This window comes from Platalea leucorodia, assembly GCF_965183815.1.
Source record: "Platalea leucorodia genome assembly, chromosome: 20".
Lineage (NCBI taxonomy): Eukaryota > Metazoa > Chordata > Aves > Pelecaniformes > Threskiornithidae > Platalea > Platalea leucorodia.
In genome coordinates, this window is record NC_138842.1 from 2,221,500 (window position 1) to 2,248,876 (window position 27,377).

The 27,377-nt window shown below is 41.9% G+C and overlaps 1 protein-coding gene across 1 annotated transcript in view; it reads right to left on the reverse strand.

Annotated features, from left to right (window-relative positions):
• ARHGAP32 (Rho GTPase activating protein 32) overlaps nt 1–27,377 on the reverse strand; it is a 168,188-nt gene that overhangs the window by 60,212 nt on the left and 80,599 nt on the right. The window contains exons 7-11 of the mRNA XM_082330885.1: nt 19,526–19,663; nt 17,291–17,383; nt 15,500–15,622; nt 13,231–13,308; nt 4,251–4,332 (exon numbers count right to left, since the gene is read on the reverse strand). Of these exons, the coding sequence (XP_082187011.1) occupies nt 4,251–4,332; nt 13,231–13,308; nt 15,500–15,622; nt 17,291–17,383; nt 19,526–19,663 (514 nt within the window). The remainder of the gene's footprint in view (nt 1–4,250; nt 4,333–13,230; nt 13,309–15,499; nt 15,623–17,290; nt 17,384–19,525; nt 19,664–27,377) is intronic.

Genomic DNA, 27,377 nt, shown 5'->3' on the forward strand with positions numbered 1-27,377 from the left:
GCAACCACGTTTAGAAACCTTCAAACAAATGATCATGCCAAGGCATGATTTGGTCCGCAGCAAGACGCTACTTGTTAGCAAAAGACATGAAACAAATTGCGTGGATGAGGTAAAGTGTGATATGTGATTTTAAATATTGTTGAACTACGAATATCCAGAATTATGAGAAAGAATGGACTGAAACAGATAGCTGAGACATGCTGCTAACTATGCCGAAACGATGCGTGGGGACAATATGAAGACACAGACACAGATATACGCTGTTCCCAGGAAAGACCAACCAGAGATGAACAGAAGTGAATGAGAAGAGTAAACACAGCCACAATCTACAGGTGATTCCCAAACGTTCACTTAGAAGGAAAAGGCAAAACAGCTATTAACTTTTTTCCTTCTAAGCAGCACAATGGATATTTAAAAGATTCACTTCTCACCGGATATCTGAAATTCAAATGCAACCTTTCGTCTCTCTAAAAATCTTTATAAATACGAGCTGATTCCATCTATTGTAGCACTGAGTTTCAGCTAAACTGCCAGTAAATGGTATTAGCTACGAAATATTAGATATCAATTCAATATAATAACTTAGGCTGAGAATTTATCATTAGAGTGTTGTCTGTGAGTAGGAATACAGGAAGAATTTAGAAAAAAGGCAAGTGCTCAAGAAAACTGGGATTTGGTGAGCCCACGCTGCCTTCCTGGATCTTTACGGTGTTTTTACATAAATAGAAACAGTCAGGATATCAGTTTGCATCCCACCTGAACAAAAAAAGCATTTTCTTACAGCACTGAACATGAAAAAAAATGGGGTACGGGCTTAGTACAATACTGAAGGGAAAACAACACTCAACAGGTAACTTCCAAGACCTCCTGAGCACCCCTTCTGCTTGCGTGACTTTCTCACAAAGTACAAAGTTTGAAAAAGGGAAACGCCAAACAATTTTGTTAAGCCATAATGAAACGGACATTTAATTTTCAGGTGATGGCTTGTGTGCACATGCGTGCACACATATAGACACATATGCATATACATATGTATATAGATATACACATACGGATACATCTCTGCAAGCATACCTACCCCTAGCAGTATTTTGGGATGTGATAGCTTTGACAATCCAAACTTTATTGTCAAATACATTTCAGAGGTGACTCAAGGCAAAACCAATATTCTTTCTTATTACTTTGAATTTTCAGGATTGAATAGAAAGGACAGTTTCCCTGTACAGTCCATTTTCTGTCATTTACCTCGGGCACTGGCTGCATTATCACTGGTGTAAGCATGTACTTCCACAGTCTAAGAAAATATTGTTTCTAAAAGCAGAGTTTGCCGTTAAACCCGACTCTCCTCTCCCATTCCCTGTGTTTCAGTTTCATTTGAACTTGGTCATTATTTGTACTGCATTAGAGACCATCGCAATATTTTATGGTTCTATTAAAACGCTGTCCCCATCACTTCTGCAAATCAAAACCTCTAATTATAAATAATAATAAAAACGCAGGGCAGGAAGTTCTTTGCTTTCCATCTGCTTTTCATTAGATTACTCAACCCAGCCAAATCTATGGACAATTAAACAACACAAGGAGTTCTATGTTTGTAAATTCCTTCATGGCAAAGAGCTTTATGCTGCAGATAGAAAATGTCCCAGATGCTCTACACATCATATTTTGATTTAAAAAAATAAAGTTTGCATATTGATAAGTATGTCTTATCAAGCCCAAATCTAAGACTTCACATTAATTCTAGATGAAATACCTTGCTAATGTTGAGTAAGGACAAAAGCTCCAAGTAGTTCCTTTTAGAAAAGTCTCTATTCCTTGGGAAAAGCCAATCTGATGTTTCAAATATAGGTAAAGGGAGCAAATTAACTGATGTGGATATTTAAGCGTATGAGAAACACCCTGTATGTTTAAGCCATAGATGAGAACGCACTAAATGCACGGAATAGGGCTGAGGAAAATGCAAGCTTTTCTGCGTTATCCCAGCAACGCAATTCCTAGTGAGGCTCTGGAGGAGCCCCTTGGAAAGATCCAATTTCACATTTCGCAGCGGTGCTACTTAAGCCACTCAGGGTGCTCCAGCAACTCATTTCTGCCCCTGGGCCACCTTCCTGGACCGTGCGGACAAGGCATTCAGCTTCTGCAGCTGCCTGGTAACCCAGCCCGGGAAACTGAAACTCCTTCCCTTCATCTTCTCATCCCTTCTGTATTTTAGTTTTTCCTCCAGGCAGATAGGTTCCTCGAGTTCTCCAACATCTCATCAAACATGCCTTAACTATGGGAACCTCCTGCCTGACTCCGTCAAGCTCCCACCAAGGCACAACTTCTGTAGAAACCAAGGAAGAGTCTTCCCAGACTTCTGCCTCCACCATACAAGTACTGTTCCTTCCCAAGGTGGAAAAAATAGAAAGCATAACGCTACAAAGAAATGCTAGCGTAAATTCTGTGTGCAGAGGAAGGCCAGGGAAGGATTACAGAAACAGCTGCAACGTCCGTTCTAGCAATCCGTACATCTGAAAGCTCATTAGTGTTCTTCTAGAGCAGTCTTTTGCCTTTAATTGCACGCATAGAACAACTATCAGGGAAGGTCAACAGGGACAGCCTCATGACTTGGCAATATCTTTCAACTTATTACTTTTAATAGGACTTGGGCTTTTGGTATCGACTTCATAAAAACATTTCCCAGGATTGAAAGAGGAAATCCACCCCCTGGTGTGTTGTTAAAGCCAAATAGAATCTATTAATCTATGCTGCTTCATTATCTCCGATTAAAGCATAGCAAGAAACTACTCACTAGCAGCTCACAACATTTAATATTAATATTAGCCATATTTAAGAATAAACACTTGCTTATGATTGTATCTACCAGCCTGGCCTGTATTTAGATTTAAAGTTGCCCCTGTCTACATGCTTTAGCTGATAAGAGTACAGAGAAGTGCCTGATCACTGTATTTAGAGATCAACTTCAAACAACAAAAGGCAGATACTGGATTTATGGAATGACCACCTGCTGCAGCGCTTTGAATTGCTAGTGAGCTCCGTGACACTGATTCTAGCAAATACGGTTGCATGTTCCCAGGAAGAACAAAGGCTGGAGATACCAATGGCCGAGAAAACTATTTCCCTGAACTGTCAGCTCTTTGAAGCGTGCAGATTAATTAACGCAGCGCACGGACAGCTTAGGGTGTTCATGACTTTTTTACCACTGAACCAAAAGTTCCAAGCTGTAACACAAGATCTGATAAAATGCATTTCCCTTAGTAAAAGTCAAACTTTTGAACCACATCTATTTGTTTTAAACTATCAAGTCAGCAATCTTATAAGATAAGGAACACCATTAAAACAGAGAAAACAGATGAAAAGAACAGCAGTTAACCAGCTTTCCAACTCAACTTGCCAGCTGCATAATGTTTTAAGAAAGCAATTTCAAACCGCTTCTCTTGATACAAAAGATATACAGATATATCTTTATATATATATGAATATATAGATTTTTTTTTTAAAAAATGGAAGAATAAAACAAAAGGTTCACCACCAGTAAATTCTGCAGAGATCTCAGTTCTGCCAGCACATCTAACTGCAATCACTTCAAGTGTATACTAAGATGACAGTAGTAGCAGATCCAAGACCTCATTTTCTATTTATTTTTCCTTTCATCGGCAGAGCTCGGTATTAATTTGCCTGTATTTCATACAACACAAAACTGTCCAGGAGCAGCAGGAAGTAGATGGAGTCATATACCCAGAGCAGAAGCAATTAGGATTCCAAGTTCTGTTATATCTGACTTTCTCCATCAATCCCCAAACAGAAAGAAGCTTTCAGTACCGAATTAATCTGTTCCATCTAAGTCAGCATAAACATTTTTGGGTCACCTATATGTTCTGTATGGAAAAAAAAAAAAAATCTAACCTACAACACTCTCTGGACACCAAGAACTGGGATGTTGCAGGGAATCACTAGTTACAGATTGCTAAAGGAATCTTAAATTCTTACAAGCTTAAAATCTTTCAAATCATGCAGGAGATGGACACTGATACGAGCTTACAAACACCGCAGACAAAAGACATTCAACAGTGGCAACTATTCACAGAGAGGTAATGTGTGGATGACCGACATGTAGAAAGGATAACATGGTACATATAAATGATGATCAACACACAAAGTGTAACACGGTATGTATAAAGGAGGTATTAAACATGGAACACCAAAAAGATAACTCCATTTCATTTCATCATAAAACTTAATGTACATACCTGGTTTTGGCACAGAATTGGTCACGGACTGAGGAACTTTGTCGTTAATTAGTTCGACACACTCACTAGGAAAAAATCCAACCTGTAGTAAAAACAGAAAGAGAGGCAGGACATTGAATGTAGTGTTTTTAAGATCTGAACTGTTAAACCAGCGACTGTTAAACATTTTCCTCAAACTCTGCTTGCCTGATGCTCCATAACATTATCCAACCTAAGATGACCAGCATAAGAGTAATAATTTTTCAAAATGATGCAGCCAAAAATTCTACAAACACAATAATTAGCTCTGTAAAATCCAGTTATAAGTCTGTTTTCTAAGCCTGGTCCACAGAACAGAGATACTCAGCTTGCAACAGAGAGGGGAGAGGCCAAGTGTGCTACACACCCTTAAATCTCAAGTGCAACTCGAGAGAGAGACAGAAAGACGTTAGCTGGGTTTCCTGCCCCGGCTGCGTGTATGCAACATGGGATGTAACGAAGAGAGCAAGACATTTCAGCTCTTAGCATCCCGATGGTACTCAAATCTCACCAACACGACCTTTTTCACTGTCAAAATATTGTATTCACAAGTACTTTAACATTTTCTTCCTTTAGAAAACTAAATCAAATATGGGTCAATATATTTGCGTGTCTGTGTAGCCCCATTACAGAAAAATGTGTATTCTCTTATGATAAATTAGAAGACACTTTGAATGCACAAAGCTCTCTACTGTGTCCTAGCCTTACTGCGTGTGCTTGATCTGATGAGCGTGGGTAATAAGTGATACTCCTGAAGCATTCAAATTAAGCATGTTTAAAAATCTTGCTAAAAAAGTTCAACGTGGTTTTAGTTAAATTGAATTCAATCTTAGAACTGAGAACAAGTTTAATAAAATATACATACAGCAAAATGAGTTCTACATTTGTAAGTAAGAACCCAGTAATTCGACTAGAAGTAAACACAAGTATTTTTAGAAGAAACAGCATGAGGTAGCAAAAAAATCTCTAACAAGAGCCAGAACTGGTGTGTATTCTAGTATCTGCTCCTGAACACGGACAAGCCAGTGCAACCATCGCGCCTCAGTTTCCCCATCAGCAAAGGACAGGGAGAATAGTGCCACGTATCCATTACTGAAAAGTGATTTGAGCGAACAGCTGACAAACACACTGCCCAGGCTGTTTAACTGTTAGGATTTATCCGTGTATCCGCTAATCAAGCTGAAACAGAAAGAATATTCCAGAAACAAACCCCAGAGGCAAGACTCTCCTTAGCAAATATTTGAAGATGCTTCAAAAGCAATGCCCCACCCTGGGCTACCACACAGCAGTGCTGTGCAAAAAATCCTGACAACCGCTGAATGCGGCTGCTTCTCTGCTGCCAGCATCACCGACAACGAAGAGATCTCCAAGCGCCCAATTCCCAGCAAGGTCCTGAGACCGACTACTTTCAAATGCTAATTCGCAGCGTTCCTGCACTGACCTTTAACACGTCATTTTTCCCTGCATCCCCTCTAACTCAGAAATGCTGGAGAGACTGTCTAAAGCAGCATAAGGGTAAAAGACTAGAGCATGGGGAGGATCTTAGTGTTTTGTTGAAATAGGATGTGCCTGCAGAAATGCCCATGCCACTCAAAGGTCTCTGGACCTGGGGAGAAGTGAAATTATTTCCCTTTCACTGTTGAAGGATTCAGGCTAAGATGTGACCAGATAGGAGTTTTACACTTCCCAGCACCCCAACCTTCTCTCCACTTCACGGTGCCTTCCTTCTCACTCTCGTCCCAGGTGAAAGTCAAGCCAGACCAGAGCAACTTTTGTCCTTAGTCCGTATTTCCAGACCTTTTTCTCTCTCCTATCCTACCTCCTAACCCAACACAGCTTCTGTGTTGTGACATGTAATTCAAGCACCACCACCCCTCTGAGACACCCCGTCTATGCCAGAAGCAGGATTTCCTCTCCCGCGTCAGGCATGCGATTCGGACAGCTGAAAGCATCAAGTCACTTCACGCAGCCACAGTTTGGTCAAGGCGCTGCAACAATGCATGGCGAAGAGCCAGCGGACGGGCCCCAAGCTCATCTCGACAGAAGAAGTGGGGCAGGACCGCTGCCAGTCATGGCAGCACATCTACGACATTCACTGGAGCCACAAGGCAGGCAGCGCTGTGAGTCTGGCACACAGTCCCTTCTCTAGTTATTCATCTTACACAATTCCCTTTTGTCTCCAAGGAAAAAAAGAAGAAAATCTCCTTCCTACTCCAAGTGGATTTTCACCCATAAACCTCCAAGCAATTTAGCAGCAGTGTCGTGCACGGTGTGTCCAGGTAAACACTCCAGACTTTGAAACTGTTCCAAATCCCCCAAGGGAAGCAACAGTTAATAGTAATACCAGATAACTTCTTCCCACACCCCCAAAATCCAGCAAGGCAACCTTCCGTCCAAGTAAGAGGACAAACTGTAATCCATCATACTTAAAGCTGAAGACTCGAAATATGCTTTTTGTTAAGACTATGGCAGCACGGGAACAGGACTTGCAACAGCAGCACTAGGGCTCGGTAGACCTTGCTTCTCTGATCTATGGTTCCCTGTAATCGAGACTGGCCTGTGCATTACACTTCTGCTCAAGTGACTCACAGAGCTGAAGAACCCATCCAAAAACCAAGATAATGTATGGCTTCACCCAACCACTCAGCTGCGTGTGCCAATTTTGCAAGGAGATGACATTCTGGAGTTACATAACGTCACGGTGATTTTTGTGCAGTTTATAGATAGAAAATATGCCGATTAGCACAAGCAAACCATACTAGCATCGCATACAGGGGCCCTTCATCAGGCAGCTCATAGCTCAGTGATGCTCCTTTGCTAGGAGATGTTGAGAAACAGGCTGATCGGTACATACACAAAAAGTACTGGTATTTAAACAAAATACATTATATGTTTTTAAAATACTTTCCTATAGCTAAGAGTCTCTCTTGGACGTTTCTTGTGCAAGGAGACACTTTTAAAGTTAGGAAAAATGTACACATCCAGTGAAAGTCTCAGCCCCATCACACAAACGATGCATTTGGGAGACTCAATAGCTGAAGTGATGTAGTTTCTTTCATTCTCAATGCTTTGAGAACTTTTTTTAATTGCCCGCAACGTCTATGCCTGAGATGTGCAAAGAAACCTGAAGTACTTGGACAGCAACCTTCCATTAATCATAATGAGAAATGGTGGACCTAAATCCAACCCAAAATCCCATACTGTAATCAAAAGCTCGTTTGCCTTTGATTGTTAACATAATGTCTCTCCTGCTTCTGGGATGCCATATAGAATGCTAAACCTGGATTTAGAAATGAAAGAAGCCCCAGGATGGTTATGTCACTGCTTCCAGATATCTCGGACCCTTTCCTAATAAAACAGTATACCTGTTCTCAATATACCATTTTTGCCATGTTCATAACCAATAATTATAATGGATTTTTTCAAGGAAAGAGGATTTTTACTTGTGCTAGCGTTGACAGGCTCTCTGATGTTAACTTACTGGTAATAGTTCTGATGGCTTACATTTTCTGACTTAATTTATTCTAACTTTTCTTGCAAGATCCCCAAGAGATCATCTTCAAGGTCATAACCTAAAACTTGTGCCTCAATCCCACCCACTCAAAAGATGCTGCTTTTCCTCTCGTGGAAAGTTTTCCATGATTTTGTATAAATAAATTAGTTTAGTCCAAGACTTAATCTCAACAGATGTAGCAAGGCACTATTAGAGCTTGAGCCAGGATTAAAGGATTTGGCAACGTCTGAAAATTAATAGCCAGGGTAGTATATATTTAGATAAATACAAGGTCATCTAAAGGTTAAAAAAATCACTACACACCTTAACCAAAGGAGGAAAGTACAGGCTACTGTTGTATGCAAACGTTTCTGCAACAGCTGCTCTATCTTTTTTTTCACTTTTATGGCAGCGTCTGATAAAACTGGAAGATACATGAGGATTTAAGGGGAAAAGTCAAAGTAACAGTAATAATTTTCAGTGTACGAGGAGGGAACGCAAACAAACGAGAAAGCGGCAGCAACATAAATGGCAAAGGAAACATTGTTTGAGACATTTTGATTGTTTTTTTGTTTTGACATAGGCTGAAGTATGGATTAAACTTCATTCAAAAATTTTTCTCTTGTAGTTTTAAGTCGTGATAGGGTAGCAAAACCTAACAGCGTAACACCAACTTTTTATCGCTTGTTTGGCTTTCATCGGCACAATTTTCGCTGTGCTGTTTGCCAAGTAATTACATAGTAGTGGCTAGGGCAGAGAGCAGGGCACCCTCCCCGAGTTTCCCGAAGTACAGCGGGCATACCAGTACAGCTCCTGTTGAGAAGGTACTCACCCATTTTAGACGGACACCAGTTACAGGAGGAACAGGACTGTTAGGCCTCTTATCCTGAACTCTTGTAAAAGAGAGCTGAACATCTTTGCCACAAAACTTCTGATTTCTTTTATTCGCAAAAAGAATGTCTGCGTGGGATGGTAGCGGTTAATTATCCATTCCTGACTGGTATGCCAGCTGTACTCCGGGAAACTAGGTGAGGCTGGTCAAAGGCTCTTCCTTTAACATTCCCACCTGCCGGAGCGGCTGAGCAAGCAGGCAGCTGAATGCTGAACATTACTACCAAAGGTCACGCACGCTCCTGCAGTGAGGTGTGAGAAACCTCCGCTGCTCGACTCGAGAAATGCGCTCACTCCTACGGCGCTCGCTGGCTGGGGACGGCAAGGGAAATGCCAGCACACGCGTGGACGAGTGCCCGCGCAAACTTTTGCTATGTGCCTACAGAAAACGGGCAGCGTGGATGCGTGCAGAGTAGGAAACTCGCGGCAAATCAGTTCAGACATAATTTTGCCCAATCTGTTACTGCCGTTGGCACTGTTCTGCAAATGGAAGTGGCCATCTGGCTGAGAAATGACGTCACTGGTGACATGTCCACTGGGCTCTCGCACGTCGCCTGTTTTGCAGGTGCTATCGTTCACCAGCCAGATGGCTGCCTCTCGCACCGAGTTCCCAAATCAATGCACGTGAACCAGAAATCAAACTTTGGCTTCTCATTTAAGAACTGGTGTTTCCAAAGCGACACTAGCCACAAAAACGTGCTCTGCCTTCCCAGGCCATTTTTACTAATTGGTGCTCTATGTTCCCATCACATACATGTTAGTTATTACAAGATGATGCACAAGAAAAAAATAATGCTCTCAACTAACAGCTTGTTTTACTCCTGACCGATCCAAGACAGAACATGTCCCTTTTTGGGGACCTATTCAGTCTTAAAGCCTGTGTTCAGGTTCAAGCATGGAACGTGGTTTGAAAGCAAGTTTCACAACCAGTTCAAGCTCATTTAAGCACAGGCGGATTCCGAAAAAGTCCAGTGCACCCTGGTTATGCACACTCTTGTGCATCGTTTTGTGTCACCTCTAGCAGCTGTGCAGCTTGCTGTTGTGCAGTAGTGCAACTAATGAAACTATACCCAAAAGACAGAATTATTTGGAACATCAAAAGGCAGTTGTGCATCAAAAAAGGGCCTGTCCCTAGTGATTCAGCTGTCTGAAACAGAGTTACTGATTGAAAAGACAAAGCATGAAGAAAAAGGAGAACAAAGAGGGCTGGAAGGCTGTTAATGTGGAGGTGGCTGTAATTTAGGTAACAATCTTACAATGAAAGCAGTGACTCACTGAGAGCATTTGAAAAGAAAAAGGCTTGAGGAAAAATGTCTTAAAAAATAATTCTACTTTAACCATAGAAAATGATAAGAAGCCTAGTGGGTTGTTTTGTTCCACATAGGATTAAGTGTCTTGCAATGCAGTCATTAGATCAGGTATTGGGAGCAAGGCACCTGCAACTGCAACACTGGAATCTGAAGGATAAGGAAAATGGTGATTCATTCCTGAAGGACAGCTCTGGCTGGCAAAGAATAAATTGACTTCCATGCCGAATCGAAGCTGCAGTTCAAACTGAACATACCTGCAACCTATCAGGTTTGGGTTTCTGTTGATGTCTCCAGGCCTGCCTCTTGTTCGTTTGCACAACACAGAGGAACCCCCGTTCTACGAGATGGGGGGAGATGCAGAAATGAGTGCACCTCTGCCCAGACGTACACAAGTCACAGCTGGTTTAAACGCACGAAACCAGGTAAGTTCTTTTAAGTCAAGAAGTAATTTTTTTCCACGTTCAGCGAAACCTTGCTCTCCTCCTATCAAGACATGATTTACAACGTAAGCTGGGGTCCGTTTGATAAAACCTTGCTCCTTTCTTAGCACAAAGCTAAAACCTGAGAAGTAACATGAACAAACTGTCCAAACATTTGGTCTTTGGACCTCCTCCTTTTATCTGCTCTCAGAATCAAAACTATCTGGCAAGACAGTCTTTGTTGATTTATTTTAATTAAAATGACTGGATCGACAGATTGCTATCACATTTACAATGGCTATTGTTCCTAAATGGGAACAGAATTGTTTGCCTATAATAAACGCTTTAAAGGCTGCACGGCTTCATCAGTTCTTGTACATATTACTATAACAACATTCTTCACCTATACACTCTTTTTAAGAATTCGCCAAGTACACTTCTGTACTGAATTGTAACACATCTCTAGGTCTGATGTACCAACACCAGGGAGAAATCTCCTTTCTCCGAGTTCTCTTTTCACTGCAGCAGTTAGCATGGGCAAAAAACTCCATTACAACAGGAAATGTACTTTTTCTGTACACTCACAGCTTACGGGCCTCAAACTCGAAACACAGACTAGAAAACCCTCTCTCCCTCTTTGTACAATGCTAGAATTTGCATCTCTTGGTGGCTGATGGTGTTTCATGGAAATGAAAAGCTCTGATAAGTACATCTCAAAGAAATGACAAAAACTGTCGATTCACAGGAAAAATGCACCTCTCTACAAATCAGATCCATGGTTGTGTGAAGAGATATGTTTATGCAGTAATAACTAAGTTAGCATAGCTTATGAAATTACTGCCTGTCGACTGAGATACAGCTGTTGAAAACCACCTCTGAGCTAACCAGCTCGACTCTGCAGTCAGCAGGAGCAGAAAGCATACAGATGGTCTGTTACCCTGTCTCAGCTGACAGGCAGTTAACTTCTTAAAACACACTAACTTCATTTTCTGCATTTGTGCAAACACATCCTGAGAGCTACTGAAACATATATTATGGCTGCTGCGTTTCCAATAGTGTGGTTCAGTGGCCATGATCTGATTCGCATCGTGAAAGACTCTTGCTTACAATTTAAGACGCGAGATTATTCCACCCCTAATTTTCTGTTAAGCAAAAATATGGTGCTCTATTTCTGCAGCTGTTCAGATCTGTTGTGTCAGTAGACTGACTGTGCCCGGATACAGACAAACCCCTTTTCAAGGGGTTTGCTCATCAACATCTCTTTATGCTGGGAAAGCACAATAGGATTGCTCTGATCTGAGAGACAGAAGGCACTGACAAACTGCGAAAGAGCTCCCTTGCTTCTTGTGTCTTTAATCACCAGTGATGCTCTTCCTATCTAGTCACAGTTTCAGCCAGCCTGCTGGCAAGCAGGGAGCTCGCACTGAGTAATGGAATCTACGTCCTGCACGGGGATACCGTGCGCTTGCCATCAATCAGCTTTCTGCAAAGCGTCTGCACTCACGCACAGATCACACAGTAGTTTTGTTTTGTTTTATTGATTCACTTGGAAGTTAAATGCGGCATAGCCTGATCGTTCCAAGCAGTACTAAAGCATTTCATTAATTTTTGGATCGTATGGCAAATACAGCTTTAGGGCTTCTAAGACCAGAACAAAAGTCCTACAAAGACCTAACAGTTCAAAACTAGAACAGTCAAGTTTGTTCAAGAAATGTATGTTAACTCTAGAAACAAATTTAATTTCAGAGCAGGTACCATATGTCCACGCTGCTCTGATTTTACAAATGAGATATTATCTGAACTCCCACATCTGATACAAAGCCAACAAAAGCTGTATCTCACGTGCTCTGGCTAATCGGACAGAAATGTAATCGTATAACTAACACTCCATTCAGATGGGATTTGTAGGGTTTGGAGATCCAACTGCACACACAGCTCTGGTATTAATGACAGCAGAACCACAATCTGGATCTGGCACAGAAAGGTCTGTCAGGGAAAATCTGAGGTACTTTGAGAAGACTTTCCAGGCCAAAATATACAAGTGTCTGGTCAATTCTGACCCTCTCCACAGCAAACTCATAATTCCACCTACTCACAGCAACTGCAGTATGAAGATCCCTCCTACTTGAAAGAAGCTGAAATGTGAGACACTACAGTGTAAGGAGGTAGAAAGTCAGTTACGCCAAGCTTCAGCAGCTTTTGGGCTTTGCTTTGTAAATAGAGACTTTTTTTTTTTAATTTCCTAATGAGAAAACACAAGCTAGGGAATAAAAACTCTTTTGGAAGGAAAGTGCCATTTCGACGCAAAAGTTTTGGTACCTAATTCCCAGGTATGTTTAGGATCTTCTGAAAATTCAGTCTAAATCTCTCAGCTATAACATTTCCAGAGACCAGTAACAGTACCACTACACAATAAATGCAGACATGAAAGCCCAGGTTAGTTAGGTGGCTTGTCCAAGTCAGTGGCAGTGTCTTTCAGCTGGCTTTCTCTGAACCCTTTCTCTTCTGCCTGATCTAGTTTTAGACAGTGGAAGGAATGGGATGATTTGAATAACAGTGTCAGCTGCTGAGGGGGTGCAACATAAGCTTCCACTAACATCAGGCCAGCTGTCGATCAACGGGTCACGGCTATCCCTAAGTCGCACAGAGAGGCAGGGAGATAACTTCCTACGAAGACCACGCGCCTGCTGTAGCCACGTCCAGAGGGAAAGGGGAAGTCCTGCTACACCAGCGCAGGGACGCTCTGCCTGTACCCGTGAGCAATCCTGCGCAGGCACAGCAGTTCGATAAACTGCTGAGTATCCTGCCTTTATTTAAGTTGCACTATCGTGTCTGATGCTCGCGCTTACCTGAAATCCATGTTTGCCCCTCCACCATGTGGTCAGCTCCTTTGGTGGCATGTCAATAACAGACACTATGTCTCCCACCTGCAAAAGATTGGCAACATCAATCACAGCTCGCATCGTGGCTAGGAGGAAAGCACAATTCAAATAACTGCATTCTTCAGCGCGGCAAAAAACTGTAAAACTTGTGAGCAACTGCACCAGTGCCAATCTCGAGACATCTGCCTCTGTAAAATCAAACTGTGAGGTAGACGAGTTACTGCATTATACAACATACAGGATACAGCTGCTCATAAGGAAACAATTCTCAAAAGCAGCAGGCTCTCTGCCAAAGGGTACAGAAGTGTTCTGATTAAACTGCAGACATAAGTAAGCAGTGATGGTGTGAAAATATTCCCAATTAGCTGAACTAATTTTTACTACACACCCTATATATGTTTATGTAGGCATTGGCATATGTCTTCTTGTTTCCTTTCACAGCAAAAGGTTAAGAGCTCCCTTTGTAGTTCACAAACTGACCAAGACATGCTCTTCTTAAGTAGAAAATGAACAAAGGTGGTGTGGTGTTACAGCAACAGGAAAGAAAATGACCAAGGAGACCAAACAGGTTTTCTGAAGCTTTGCTCATTCCCATAAAAAAAAGTAATACTGCCATAGTTCAAAAGGAAATCAGTATAATCAATACTAAATTTGGCTTGGTGGGAATCAAGATCTGTGTGGCCTCTCTTGAGGAAAATGAGATAGGCCAGAGCCGAAGGGGCAGAACTTAAATAGGCAGCCAGGTACAGCAAAAATTGTTAACAGTAATGCCCGGCTTTTACCAGATGTTTTACACTGATGGATCTCAAGGTGCCTTACAAAGAAGATAACACATCTACATTTTTCAGACAGGGATAACTGAGACACAGGGAAGTGAAGTGATTTCCTCAAGGGAATAGCAAACCAAGAGCAAAGCAAATTTCCATTAAGGAAACTGCTGTCACCACAATGAGCAGAGAAGCCAGGTATTTTCCTCAGTATTGGGGAGCAAATGCCAGTCAGCTACTTTTGCAATTGCCGATTACGAATTAACAATAGCCTAAACGTAAAGAGAGAGTTTGGGCTAGGGAACAGAACGTAGCATGGTAAAACAACCGATCGTATTCCACTTCTGTTCTGCCAAGGCTTCTCACTGCGTAACTTGGAAAGCCACACGTGCCTTGGTTTCCCCGCTTGCACACTATGCCTCCTAACAACTTGCTGGACCGCATGACAGTTGCAAGGCCAAGTTAGCCTGCTGGCACAGAGCTGCGAGATCTGCAAGCAGGGAGTGCCATCTTAGTGCTTTTATTAATACTGAGACGCTGCCAAACAGCCTGTGTCCCGTACTGCATGCATTGGAAGATGACATACCCACATGTCTTTCTGATTAGTGCGGTTCTTTGGCGTACAATAATAATTGCCTCGATTTTGAATATGAGCAAAACCCTGGCAGCCCTAGACTATCACTATTATTTTTACTTCAGGCGCTGCACGCTAAGAATGTGATCACAAAACCTCCTTCGGGCACTAACTGTTTTCCTTCACACTTTTTTGTATAACACTGTGAATGCTCCATTGATAGTACCACTGCACACAAACAATCAGAGCATAAAACACTGCTCTCTGGGTAGAGCAGACAAGAGCCAGATAGCCAAAGATTTCCAGGGCCTGATCTTCCAGATCTTTGCTCCACAGCAGCTCCTCCTCTGCATCAAGCAAGATTTTCAGAACAGTTTTAGATTATCACCTGCCCTTTAAGTACCAAATTCTTTGACAGTCTGGTTCTTTACTTTTCATGGGAGCAGAAGCTCTTAAAAATGGTTTTAGACACGGACTTGCCAACAGGAACACAGGTTGTGTAAACTGGCCAATGAATAATTAAATTGGCACGTGTCCACATACGCACATATGTGGACAGTCTTCCCGAACAGATACAACATACTTTTAATACACTGTACAGTACAAACTATGCAGGGTCTGCTGCTGCTCAGAGACCAGGCTAGAGTACTTGGCAGCATCTGTTGAATCAGAAGATGCTAATGCCAAGTAAAGCTATATTTTAAAGATGACTGAACTCCTCTCTGTATCCAACCCATTGCAAATTGAATATTTAACTGAATCTTCTAAGCTTCACCTCACAAAACATTCTGAAAGTGTCTGAATATGTTCCTTGTGCGCACACACGCACAGAGACACACAAGCTACTCTCTTCTGTATGTGACAACAAGGAATGTAAGCTCCTTTAATTATTTACCTCGAAGGACAGTTCATCTGCTGCTTGAGCAATATATCTCTTAATAACATGGGCAGCAGCAATAGCAGGAACGTTAATGGATGATTCCTCGTGGACTAGCAGGTGATTCCCCTTGTTATCAATCTGAAATAAAGAGCGGAGGAGACCGTGAGGCAGCTGAGGACAAGTGAGGAGGCATTTTATTGGTGCTCATACATGGCAGAGGCTTCAAGCTGATTCAGAGAGACAGCACAGCTTGGGGGCCCCCCGAGGAGAGCAGTGTGGAGAGACAGCGTAGGGAACAGCGCACGCAGAAAGGAAGAGGAGGAACAATTCCTAAAGAGTATTTCAGAAGGTCGTATGTCCCCATCCAGCTAATGAGAAAAATGCTGTGTTTGTGCATCTTTGTGTACAAACAGTAACATGACAGCGAATGTTTACACCTCCTTTAACACCAAATCATATTGTTTTTCCTGAAGTACTTAAAATGGCAATACAAAAGTGACTACAAAAATTCTCTACGAGGCGGAATTAATGCTCAAGAACAGCCACCGAGGTAAGGAAGAAATGCTGTCAAACCCCCAAACCAGTGTTGCTTTCAATTTTCCCCCACCCTTCTATTGCTTTTTTTAAGAAAACATGGCTCCCACCCCTTGCTGCAATCATCAACCTACTTTCAAAATTCCTAGATTTTTGTGCTCGTGTAAAATGTTCTAAGATTCTCAGTTAATCGGAAAGGTTATTCTGGATTGCATGTCCAATAGGTTTGCTGTAATCTCTAGGTCCGCTGTGTTGCTGTAAATTCTACAGTTTCATTTTTCTCTATAACTTCCTTCCTCCCTTTGTGCTGAGGTTTCCAAGATTTTTCTCATCCCAAAGGATTTCAGGCTGAGGAGGATACCAGCAGGGAAAATTGCAGGAAAATGCACTCAATCCTTATCACAACCATTTAAAAATGAATTGGCAACAGTCTAATAATAGTTGTTTCTATTCCTGGTGTGCAGCAATATCATCAGGCAATGGAAAGACACACATATCTCTACCCAGACTAATCAGCAACAGCACTGCTGACACAGACAGGTGGCCTTGATCACTTAGCCCCATTCTTTCCTGCACTCCTTGCCCAATAAGGTCTATTGTTTAAGATGGTAGAAGACCATTAACAGAGAAACCAAAGCTGCAGCTGCAATTCACAATATACAAACAGTGCCACTGCAAGCACAACGCAGGCTCTGTTGAGCGGTTTAACCAACAGTGATGGCAAACAGGAGCAGATAATATTTATTGTTTCTGTAGCTATCACAAGGAAAAATAAAAAAAAAAAAAAGAGGGCAGACAAACACCATAACTGAGACAGCTCCAATAGTTTTAGGAACTTGCCGCACTTGCAGTATCGCCTTGACAAAAAGGAGCGTAAGAACGTACGCGCTTTCTGCAATTTATTGTTCAGAGACTTCAGCCATGAACTGGACTTTCCCAGGTGGTCCATTGACCCAATCGCTGCTTCGCTAGAATCACCACCTCCTTTTATTTTGTGAATATCAGCAGAATGATATGTCTTTGGGTGACAAAATCCAAGCAAGAGGGGAAAAAACTCCTATATTCTTAACTTCAGAGCTGATTCTGTTTGTTCTATACCTTTTGTGGCCACCTACATGCCTGTAACAGGGGAATAAAGCTGTTAGGATAGCATTTTGGTGACACCAGTAGGTCTGGAAGGATTATACCTCGTTCTGGAAAGGCAAGAGAGCACATTTGTGGCTTGCTCTGGTGCTAAGGTGAGGAAACAACAACGTGAGCTTTGTACTGTACCTCCATCCATGTGAGAGCAGGCCCACAGTTTATCTTGTTGCCTGCGATGGCTGAGAGACGTGACAGGTAAGCCATCAGCATCTGGGTGACAAGCTGGAACAGAAAGAAAGAGACATACAGTTTTTCTGTTAGTACACCATGGTTTGGAGAGACTTCTTCAGACTTGGAGACCACAAATTATCCATTGCCACAGGCAAGCATTATAGAAATATATTCCCTTTTGCAAGGAAATCTGCCATTTGAAGAAGGACAGCAAACTATATACAGTGTTACAATGTTTACACACAAAAAAAAAAATGTGTAAAGCAGCAGCTCCCTCTGAAAGTAATAATGTTATTTTTATAAGATATGTAGATTTTCATCATCTCCCTTGTCAAGATACCTTAAATCAAAAGCCCTCCTTTCATCATGAATTTCACATACAGATGAATCATTTGTATTGTGGCCATCAAACGCATCTGAGAACCATTTAGCGAAACAAAACACTGGCTGCCATTTCCACCCACTTGCAAACCCTGAAGAATGTGGCAACTCAGGCTGACCCCTTGGCAGCAGAGCAATATTTCAAATAGTAGAAGAGAGTTTTAAAAATACACTTAGCAATGTCCCTTCTATAATAGTAAACTTGCTTTTATTAAAGCGAAGCTAGTGACGTCCTTCCAAAGCTTCACAGTGACAGTGTTATAAAGCAGTATTGTAGCCCAGCGTTTGTAGGACTGTTTAAAACACTGTTCTCCTCAAACATCTGTTCAAATGTGGTCAATTCAAAATAAAAAATATCGTATGAGACACCACACAGCTGCAGAATTACATTTCACAGCAGTAGAGCGGTTCAACATCTTTACATCTTCTATGCTTACAGATACGATGCAGATTTTCAGCCTCATGCTAAAAAGTCCATATTATATCAGTTGTACAAATAAAGATGTAAGAGATAGGAATGCCTAAAATATAATTTAAAAAAATAAACCCAGGAATTTATTATCCTGAATATTGCTGCTTCTGCTGAATTTAAGAAACTAGAAGCTTTAAATTCTCTTCAGAAATAGCCTGTATTAAACCAAAGCAACTAATAAATCAGATTCTCCGATGAGCAATGGGACCACACTATCAACTTTCTATATTCAGTGGCAAAAGCCCTGCAGACTTCAGGGGGATACTGATTTCAGCCATTGTGTGTTGCTCGAAAGCAATCAATCCTCGCCTGCTCAGCACTGAAAGAACACAGATTCTGATTTATAGTTCCTGGATGGATTCCTCTTTGAATGCTTGGAATGCCCTCAACTTCCTCACTTCCCTTTCCAGCTACACATCTCGTGGGCAGGCAGCAAGAGCCGTCCGACACAGCATGTCAAGATTTTTCCATACTTGTGGTCGATGGTAGGGGGCAAACATACAACTGCAGGTCTCCGAGATAAGCGACCTGTGAAATGAAGCACTGTCCGTCACCGTGATACACGCTCTTCCCGCAGACAGAGGCCAAACAGTTTTGTTATGCTCTACTGGCTCAAATAACCTCTGTGGCCACGCATCACACTGCCTCCCTCTCCACATCTTCTGAAATGATGCGGTCAAGATGCACCTGCTACTTTCCAGAAGATTATTTTGGACATGAATAAATCTCTGAATTATCAACAGGCAAGAAGCCGAAGGAATTCCAGCTCACCATGTTCCAGGTGAAGACAGTAAGTCAAGAAATGAAAAATACCTCTTATTCATTTAGGGAAAAAAAACACTCTTCAAGCTTTTCAAAGACCATTTCAATAATGCACTAATGCAAATGCTCTTAAAAAACAGCTTCGGTAATTTTCAGTTTATAAATGTAAGTCTAGCATTCCAAATGGTATTACTCTCGCAGTGCGGCAGCCCTAGAACAGCACGATTTCCCAGGAATGTTAAGTTGCTAACATTAAGTCAGAAAATACCCGCATCATTGAAAAAGTTTCTGAAGACATAACAAAATTCTTATCTAAGGTACTAATGGGACAGCTTCTTTCTTGACCCTCTCCATAACCATTCCACATCTAGCAGCACATGAATTCATGTGAACTTGCAGGGCGTTTCCCTTCAGATCATTGAAATTAAGGGTAGAAAACACATACTGATCTTATTACTGGTAATCAATTTCCAAATCTAACCCAGGCCATGTTAAAACTACTTCGTACATACTTGAAAATATCTTCCAACCCCTTGCTGGTGACTGTGCTTTAAATGTTTACGGAGCTGATAATTTACCTCCGGACTGTCCTTCAGGGCATCGGAGCGGGGTAGCTCTGAGAGCTGGGAGAAGCGCCGGTCATAAATACATAGGTGAAGATGCTTATCAAGTACTCTGAAATCTTCATAACTCCGCTTCACGATCCAGCTCCTCCCCTGCACGAAGAGCAAAGAGAATCACACTTTTATAAGCTCCTCACCAATTCACATTAGATGAAGAACATGAAAATTTGTGCAGAAGTAGCAGACAGATCTGGCCATCTTTCTTCTCAAAACATTTCAAAGTGATGAAAGTGCCTTAGTAGTATTTTCAAGTTTTAATTTGTAGACAGCCATTCATGCTCAAACCAGCTGCTAGTGTTCCTGTTTTAATTATTTAACCATGGGTTTGGATGTGGCCCAGCATTATGAGACCTATCCAAGGCTTTTAACTTCCGCCTGTCTTACAAGGATTTTATAGCATTTTCATACACAAGGTGTCTTTGCACAAATGTAAATTACAAAATGGTTGTATAAATAGCATGAAATTAGATTCTACATAGATAGAAGAATATACAATCAGGGATCTGAAGGCAGAACTGAAGCTTGCAAAGTTTCTGTCAGGCGCCCCAGGCAAATCTTCAGCTGAATTAAAAAAAAACAATCTATGATGAATAACACTAGCTGAAGATTTACTCCTGAGTGCATATCATTTCCCCAGTTAAAATACTGACAAGATACATACTGCTCCAGAGGACAAGGAAGGGACCATGGCAGCACAGCATAATTTGCTTTGTGAAGCTTTTAATATCTAATGACTACTTTTAAATGCTTGATGGCCTATTATGTTCAATAAAAAATGTTGTAATAATGCAGCAGGTTACAGGTCAAAGCACTTTATGAACAGTCATTCATCCTCTCAACACTCCCATGAAGCCCCTAAAATGAGACTGTTCCTGTTTTACAGATGTGGACACCGACTCGGTGAGCACGGACCTCCACACAGCTTCCCCGCCTTCTATTTCAAGTGCAAAGCGCTTTCTCAGGCTTTCCTTCCTAAAATCAACAGTACGGCCATATTTAAGAAGAAGAAAGTCTCTATCAGCATTACACACTCCGCTTCACACTCCACATGCGGTTGTCTCCCTAGGGAAAGGATGAGAAAAACAACAAAGCATGCAACAGATGTTTAGCCATGCTGCACAGGTCCAGGTGCTCCTACAGCAAAGCGACGCTCGCAGCGCAAGGACTCGGAAGATGTCAGAGGAAGGAATTGCATCGCTCCGGGTTACACGGCCACTCAAAGGCAGGGCCAAGGATTAAAAGTGACAAAGGGATGCCTGGCAACCAGTACAGAAAGCAGGGAAATGCATGGTGTAAGAGGGGACACAGCCTCGTTCCAGCTTCCCATGGGGCAAGCAGTTGTAAGGCGTGATCCCAGACCTGCTGCACTACACCGGCTGGAGTTCTGCACCCGCTGCCCTCTCCACCCAGGCTACAAAAAAGCATGGCCTACTCCGACTTCTCAGTCACCATTCTGCTATATTCTTCTGTTCATCAGGAAAGTTATAAGCATCACTTTTCTATTAATATCCAAAGCTTGCAAGGCGATTGTAAATGTAGAACCTATAGTCCAGCGTACTAGCTATTTTCTGTCAAATTTATTTAAGACAACTCCAGACCATGTACTGTGCCCACAAACTCTGCTTTCATATCACAAGAAATCACCCCTATTTCCCAAGCCTACAAAGAGCGTATCTACGCAAGACATAAATGCTCTGTAATTTCCGTGAGTTATATCATTTTACTTTTCGTCTAAAGGAGAAAAGCAAAAACAGGAGTGCAAGTCTAATTATTTTCAAGAAGATGACAGCCTTTCCAATTTCTCCATCTTTTGCAATTAAGTACTTCTTGCTCTTTTGATAAATTGCCAGTATGACCTTCAGCTGAGCAAGGTTTAGTCACCAACGTAAGAAACAACACACCGAGAAATCGCTGCAATCCTTTATTTGCTTCTGCCTGCTACACATAACAGGACATTTCAACACACATTTCAACACAATCTCGTACGTTATCCACGCAAATAATAAACCTATTTGTCAAATGACCATAAATCTGTTATTAATTCCACGATATTTTAATTTTAGACGTTGGACTGTAGGTTTGCAGTCTCTTTTTATCACGAATTAAGACAGTAAGAGTTAAATTTACAAGACAGGAATAGCTGGGGTCAGCAAGCTACTGGTCCATGTGACAGGTTTGGAGAACGGACTATACGGACAGCGTTCTCCTTGCTTCTGATGAAACCTATTCTGTACGATCACAGTAACGAGGCTACTGATAGCTAGCAGGGAGGCTGATTAATGAGCATATCCAGCTTACCTCACGACAGCAGCGGTGTTTCTTGCCCCACCATCTCCCTGAGAGGTTCTTCCTGCGCCGCACAACAACTCGTGGAGCGAGCGCTGAGCTGGCACAGTCCGAGCGTGGTGCAGAAAGGTAACCCACAACCACCGCTCCCGTACCTTAAATCTGCAGCAGTTCGGCAGCTGCTAAGCAACCAGCCGAGCTATCCCTGCGAGCTATCCCTGCGGAAGCAGCAGCAACCTCCATAAGAGGGGTGGTGCACGTGCCTGGAGGCCAGAACCACTGTCACCATTGCTAGGTAAGTCGGCCCAACGCCTGCAATCACAGCCCTGGATCTCTGGCTCTCGTACAAAAGGATCGCAGGATGCTTGTGGTGACAGGGCTGCCCGTTCTTCAGTCGCATTCGGAATGACTGTGCATATGATGTGCTAGTCCAGAACACAGTTTCAGGGGCAATAATATCAATTTCCGCCCAGCAGAAAGTTATCCCAACACCCTAAATGTGAATATTTCTTAATACTCTACAGTTTTAAGTCTGCCATAACTACCTTCAAAAAGCATACATGCTTTAGGTTGTTCTAAAAGTTGTATTAAGCAAAGTTTTTGCACATTTGGAGCCTGAGTGACAAATTTTTAAGCAAAAATAAGACAGCCATATTTACGAGGGGTGCAATTAACTTTACAGGAAAGAATCATTGCAGCAGTCTAGGAAGGAACTGGACAACATTTAGTGCTTCCCCTCAGATCTCCAGTACAAATCACAAGAAAGTCAAGTCTAAATTCTCTCAGCCAGACTTCCAGAGTTGCATCGCCAAAGCAGCAGAAACAACAGTCACCTCATCTGGTATCAAAAATACTACAATGTTTCACCATATCAATATAAAAATTGTGTATCTTGCTCCCATTTCCTGCAAATTCTAAAGTGCCAGAAGGGTTTTGCAAAAGGGTTCTTTTTTTTAATTTAGAGAGTTAATAAAGTAGAAGCAAGTAAGTGACTGTTAAGTTGGTCTCATGTTGTCGACTGTGTTTTGTAGCAAAGCTAAACATTACTGGTGCTTCAGGCACATAATATCCATAAGGCAAAAATGCCTTCTTCACATTCTTAATGATTTCCACTAATTGTTGCTCAAATAAATTTTTGATCACCCTCTCATTTTACAATTCAATAATTACTTTTCTATTCTTTAATTATTGATGGTCCTGATTTAGAGAAGCACATGCTTAAATCCCACTAATGCCAATAGGACATAAGAATAGAGGTGAAGTTAAGCACACAGTCAAGTGATTTCCCGGATTCAGACCTTCAATTACAAACCTGGGTATGACAAATTTGATAAACATAAAAAAATCAAGTCTCAAATGAAGACGTCAATAATGCCATAAAATAGTCGCACAATCTTCAAAAGGAAAATGACCACTGCCTTAAAAAAAAAAAAATCCCTCTTGAACAGAATCAAAGTATTTTTTGGAATTTCATTTTACAGAAACATTCACAATGAAAAGCATCGTGACAATTATGGAATCTCTCACAAAATGGAAAATCTGGGTTCATTCCTACTCTTGTTACAGTTTGATTTGTTCTCCCTTACTCCTGCATGCTGTGTAGGATTAAATGCACGACGAAAGACTGGTGAGATTTCAGCACACTGCACAGAGCTTCTTATTTTTTTCTGATTATCAAAGCAAGAATTGGCATGCTAAAAAAATGATTAGAGATTACCGAACTGATGATTTAATTTCCACTGAGCCAGAGATTTGAACCTCCCATTAGTAAAACCATTATACCGAGATCGCAGATCCTACAAAGCTACCCAGGCTTCACATCTCATGAGACAAGATTCAGAGGGACAAGGATTCACAACCCCAGCTCCACAAGCAATATTTTTAGCCCTGCTGGTCGAGCGGCCTAAGGAGGATGACACGCAGCCGCGGCCAGGAGAAGTTTACGTACTCCCTTTTGCACAGCTCGTGTGGCGATACTTCGGGTGAGCAGCAGCATCAGTCCCCGTCCCCTTTCTTCCCAAGCCCAACACACAGCACGACAGTTGCAGCTCAGTGATGGTTTGTCTCATTACGAACAGAAAGACATTACTTCTCGTAGTACCGCTCGGTTACTGTTGGACTGGGAAAAGCAAATTTAAGGAGGGTATTTTAAAGCATCCTTTGCATTTTCATTCCCATAGTTAAAAAACCCCACCTGTGCTCCATCATCTCTCACACCCTTCAACTGACCAGCACAAAAACCTTACTGATTTCTAAGAGGGGCTCCCCTAAGCTCAAGGCCAGTTCCACACAGGAATATTTTTATGTGGACTTAACTGTCCAAGCAATTCTTCCCCTGTTGTGCACTGAACAGTCAGTGGCTTGCTTGGAGGCATCCAGCTAACAAGAGAGAATCGAATAGGTTCATCTGTGTCAATATTTGTGATGCAATTCATTTAGAAAACAGATATGCACAAGTTTTATAATAAAAGATTTACAGATCTCCTCTCCCCACTTTGTAAAAGACTGTTTCCAGCTGAATCTGTCTACATCTGTGCAGATAGGATTCTTTTTTGTCCATCAATGCCTCTTCAAGCCAGACAGGGTACTACTGAGTTCCAGCACGCACAACTCTCCTGTCCCACGGTCCAAGTATGTTTTCTCTGTAGCACCTAAGATTTATTTATCTTAAGACAGGGATAGACCTTTCTGTTCTGGTTCAAATGCTTATTTCCTGAGAGAAATCACATGGATGCTCTCATGAACCTTACCAGTCCACAAGAGGATCGAGACCAGAAAATGAGATGAAAGTATATGGCAAAAGTCACTGCAGTTTGACCCTATAGTAAGAAAACACCACGTATTAAATAGCTGGAAAAATGCCAGCATCCACCAGCAGAGTTTAACTCTGCCATGTGGGTGACTTTTACAGCTGTCTGGGTCTTGCGTTCTGTATGTTATTCCAGCATGACCCTTCAGCCCTTTTTCTATTACAAGTCACATTGGAAAATGGCTTAGAAATTTAGTCAAAACAGAAAACAAGGCTGATAAAATCCATCACTTAGAGTTTACGCAGAAGTGTTTTTAGCTGGTGCCGTACGTGGTTTTATCTAAGCTTAAGTGTTTACCGAAATGTCCTGGATGATTTCATGACTTCTGGTGTATTATTATAACTTCAAGGAAATTAGAAATATTTAAAACTTAAAGGGAGTTTGCACTAAGGCAACATAAAGCCACTTTATTTCTGAATGAAAGCGTACGCTCAGCAACAGGAGCTTACTCCTTCCCTCCCCACACCATAGGGTAGGGAACATGATGGCTCTCCCTAAAGCTGGAAGACATTTGCATTAGCTTAACCCCACTGACGAATGCATAAATTTTACTTAACAAGCATCAGCACTTGCTCCCGTGACCCCTTCCGCTGGCAGAGCTGGGCGGTGATGAGCGCTGGGCACAGACACAGCTACATCAAGAAGATGTCTGTTCACTTCTGGAGTTGGCCTGGCTTAGAAGATAGCATCAACAGCTTGCAGCGCGATACCCGTTCTGCTGTCAGGCAGCTGCACGTATGTTTAGAAGAAAATAAAATATGGGGAAGAGGGAGCTTTAAAGAAGGTGAGAATGATGGAAACACTAAAACTTCCAAGCTCCACCTGGAATCACAGGAGACGGAGACACGAGAGACCAACTATCGTAAGATGAAGGGAACATACGTACGGACAGACCACAAGGCAGAGGAGAAAGTTCAGTGTCTTGACGTGGTGAATCCTGAATAGCCTTATTCCACAGAAGAAATTAATCTCTTTCAGCATTAATTATCAGTTTATTATCAATTAATTGCAATCAGCAGGAAAAAAAAAGAGATTTTAATGGAAACCACTGCAGCTTTTCTCCTCTAAAAATTATACTTCCTTGTGCTCCCTGATTCCAATTACAGATAGGAATGCTAAAAACACACGTGGGAACACGAGGCTGCCCGAGGCCTGGTCTGAATGACAGCAGTATTATTCCTGCTTGTTCTGACCAGTTTTGGAAACTGGCCACGATCAGGTACGCGCAGCTTTCCGAGCGCTAAGCTGAAATAAGCCGTGACCTTCCAGTGGTTTCTCCGTCACTCAGAAGAGCAGCTTTGCCAGAAGCATCCAGACAGCAGGCAAATATTTGGCTCAGGCTTTGGTGGCAGTTGGTTTTGTACAGGTACAGAGAAATAAGGGCACGCTAAGAAGACCTAACGCAAACATACCATGTGTACGGCATCTGAAATGCTAACAACTGCTTTTCCTCCCACAAGAAAGCCTATTTCTGAATTGCAAGCAGGCAGACACCTGATGAACTTGAAACAGGATTTACAACTCTCAACATGTGAACGAAATTCCCTGTTCTCCTGACATGTTATAATTTAAACAATTCAATATCGATCATCTCTTTAGGAAAATTATACCGTAAAAGCAACAGGTCACAGAGGGACACAGGGGTGAAGGGGAGGGCGGCCACAGCATGGGGGACTGCTTTTCTACACTTCAGAAAATTAAAGTAATAACCCAACATGAGCTTACAGCCACAAAGGAAATACTTCAAAGCCACGAACAGACCAACTGCTAAGTAACGGGGACGAAAATTCTGCCATCCTACAGGTAGCAAGGCAATGAGTGAATGCATATATACTTACAAATGATTACATGGACATTGCACATACTTAAATACAACACCCTCCTTAGCCTGTGCCCCAAATGCGCTATAATCTACTCAGCACTTAACCACAGAGAAGAAACAATGTTTCATCAAAGTAAGCAAACACCACTATCCTTTAAAACAAACCAAACAAAAAAACCCTTTGAAAATTACTTGCCTGAGGTTGGTAAAACAAAACAAAACAAAACAAACCTTTCCGAACGACTTGCCTGAGGTTAGCTGCAGCAACCATAGCTTAGGCAGATAGAGATCTCCATTTCTCAAGTCTCATTTCTTGGGCACATCACTGAAGCAAACAGCTGGTTTTTCTTAAATTTTCTTTTTTTTTTTTTTTTTTTTTTAAAGTGACCAAAGCACATAAGCATGTTTTTGTTAAAACTAATTACCAGGAAGAAAAGATTTTGTAGGTCCAAACCCAACAAATTTTGTTTGAACCCCCCTCCCAAAACCCCAGTTATGGTTGCTCCGCAACAGGACACACATCTATCACACCATTTACAAAATAACAGAAACTTAGAGGCATGGAATTAATTAAAAACATGCTGTAGCTGACACTGCTTCCATTACAAACCCATTTATCTTGATGCCCCAGAACAAAGCAAAAGATGTTAACGGTATTTGGAAAATATCACCAAGATGATAAGAAATGCCCAGTGGCCCTCCTATCCCTCCTCTTTCCCGAGGATCCGTGGGAGCTTGGCCGCTCCCGCAGCCCATTCCCCCTTGCCTCCCCCCCAGATTCATCAGAGGATGCCAGAGGGAAGATCTCTGCCTACTCCTGCTCCTTTGGGTAGGGTTACAGAGATAAAACACACAAACATTTCAAGGAAAAAGGTACGCAAGTAGGTAT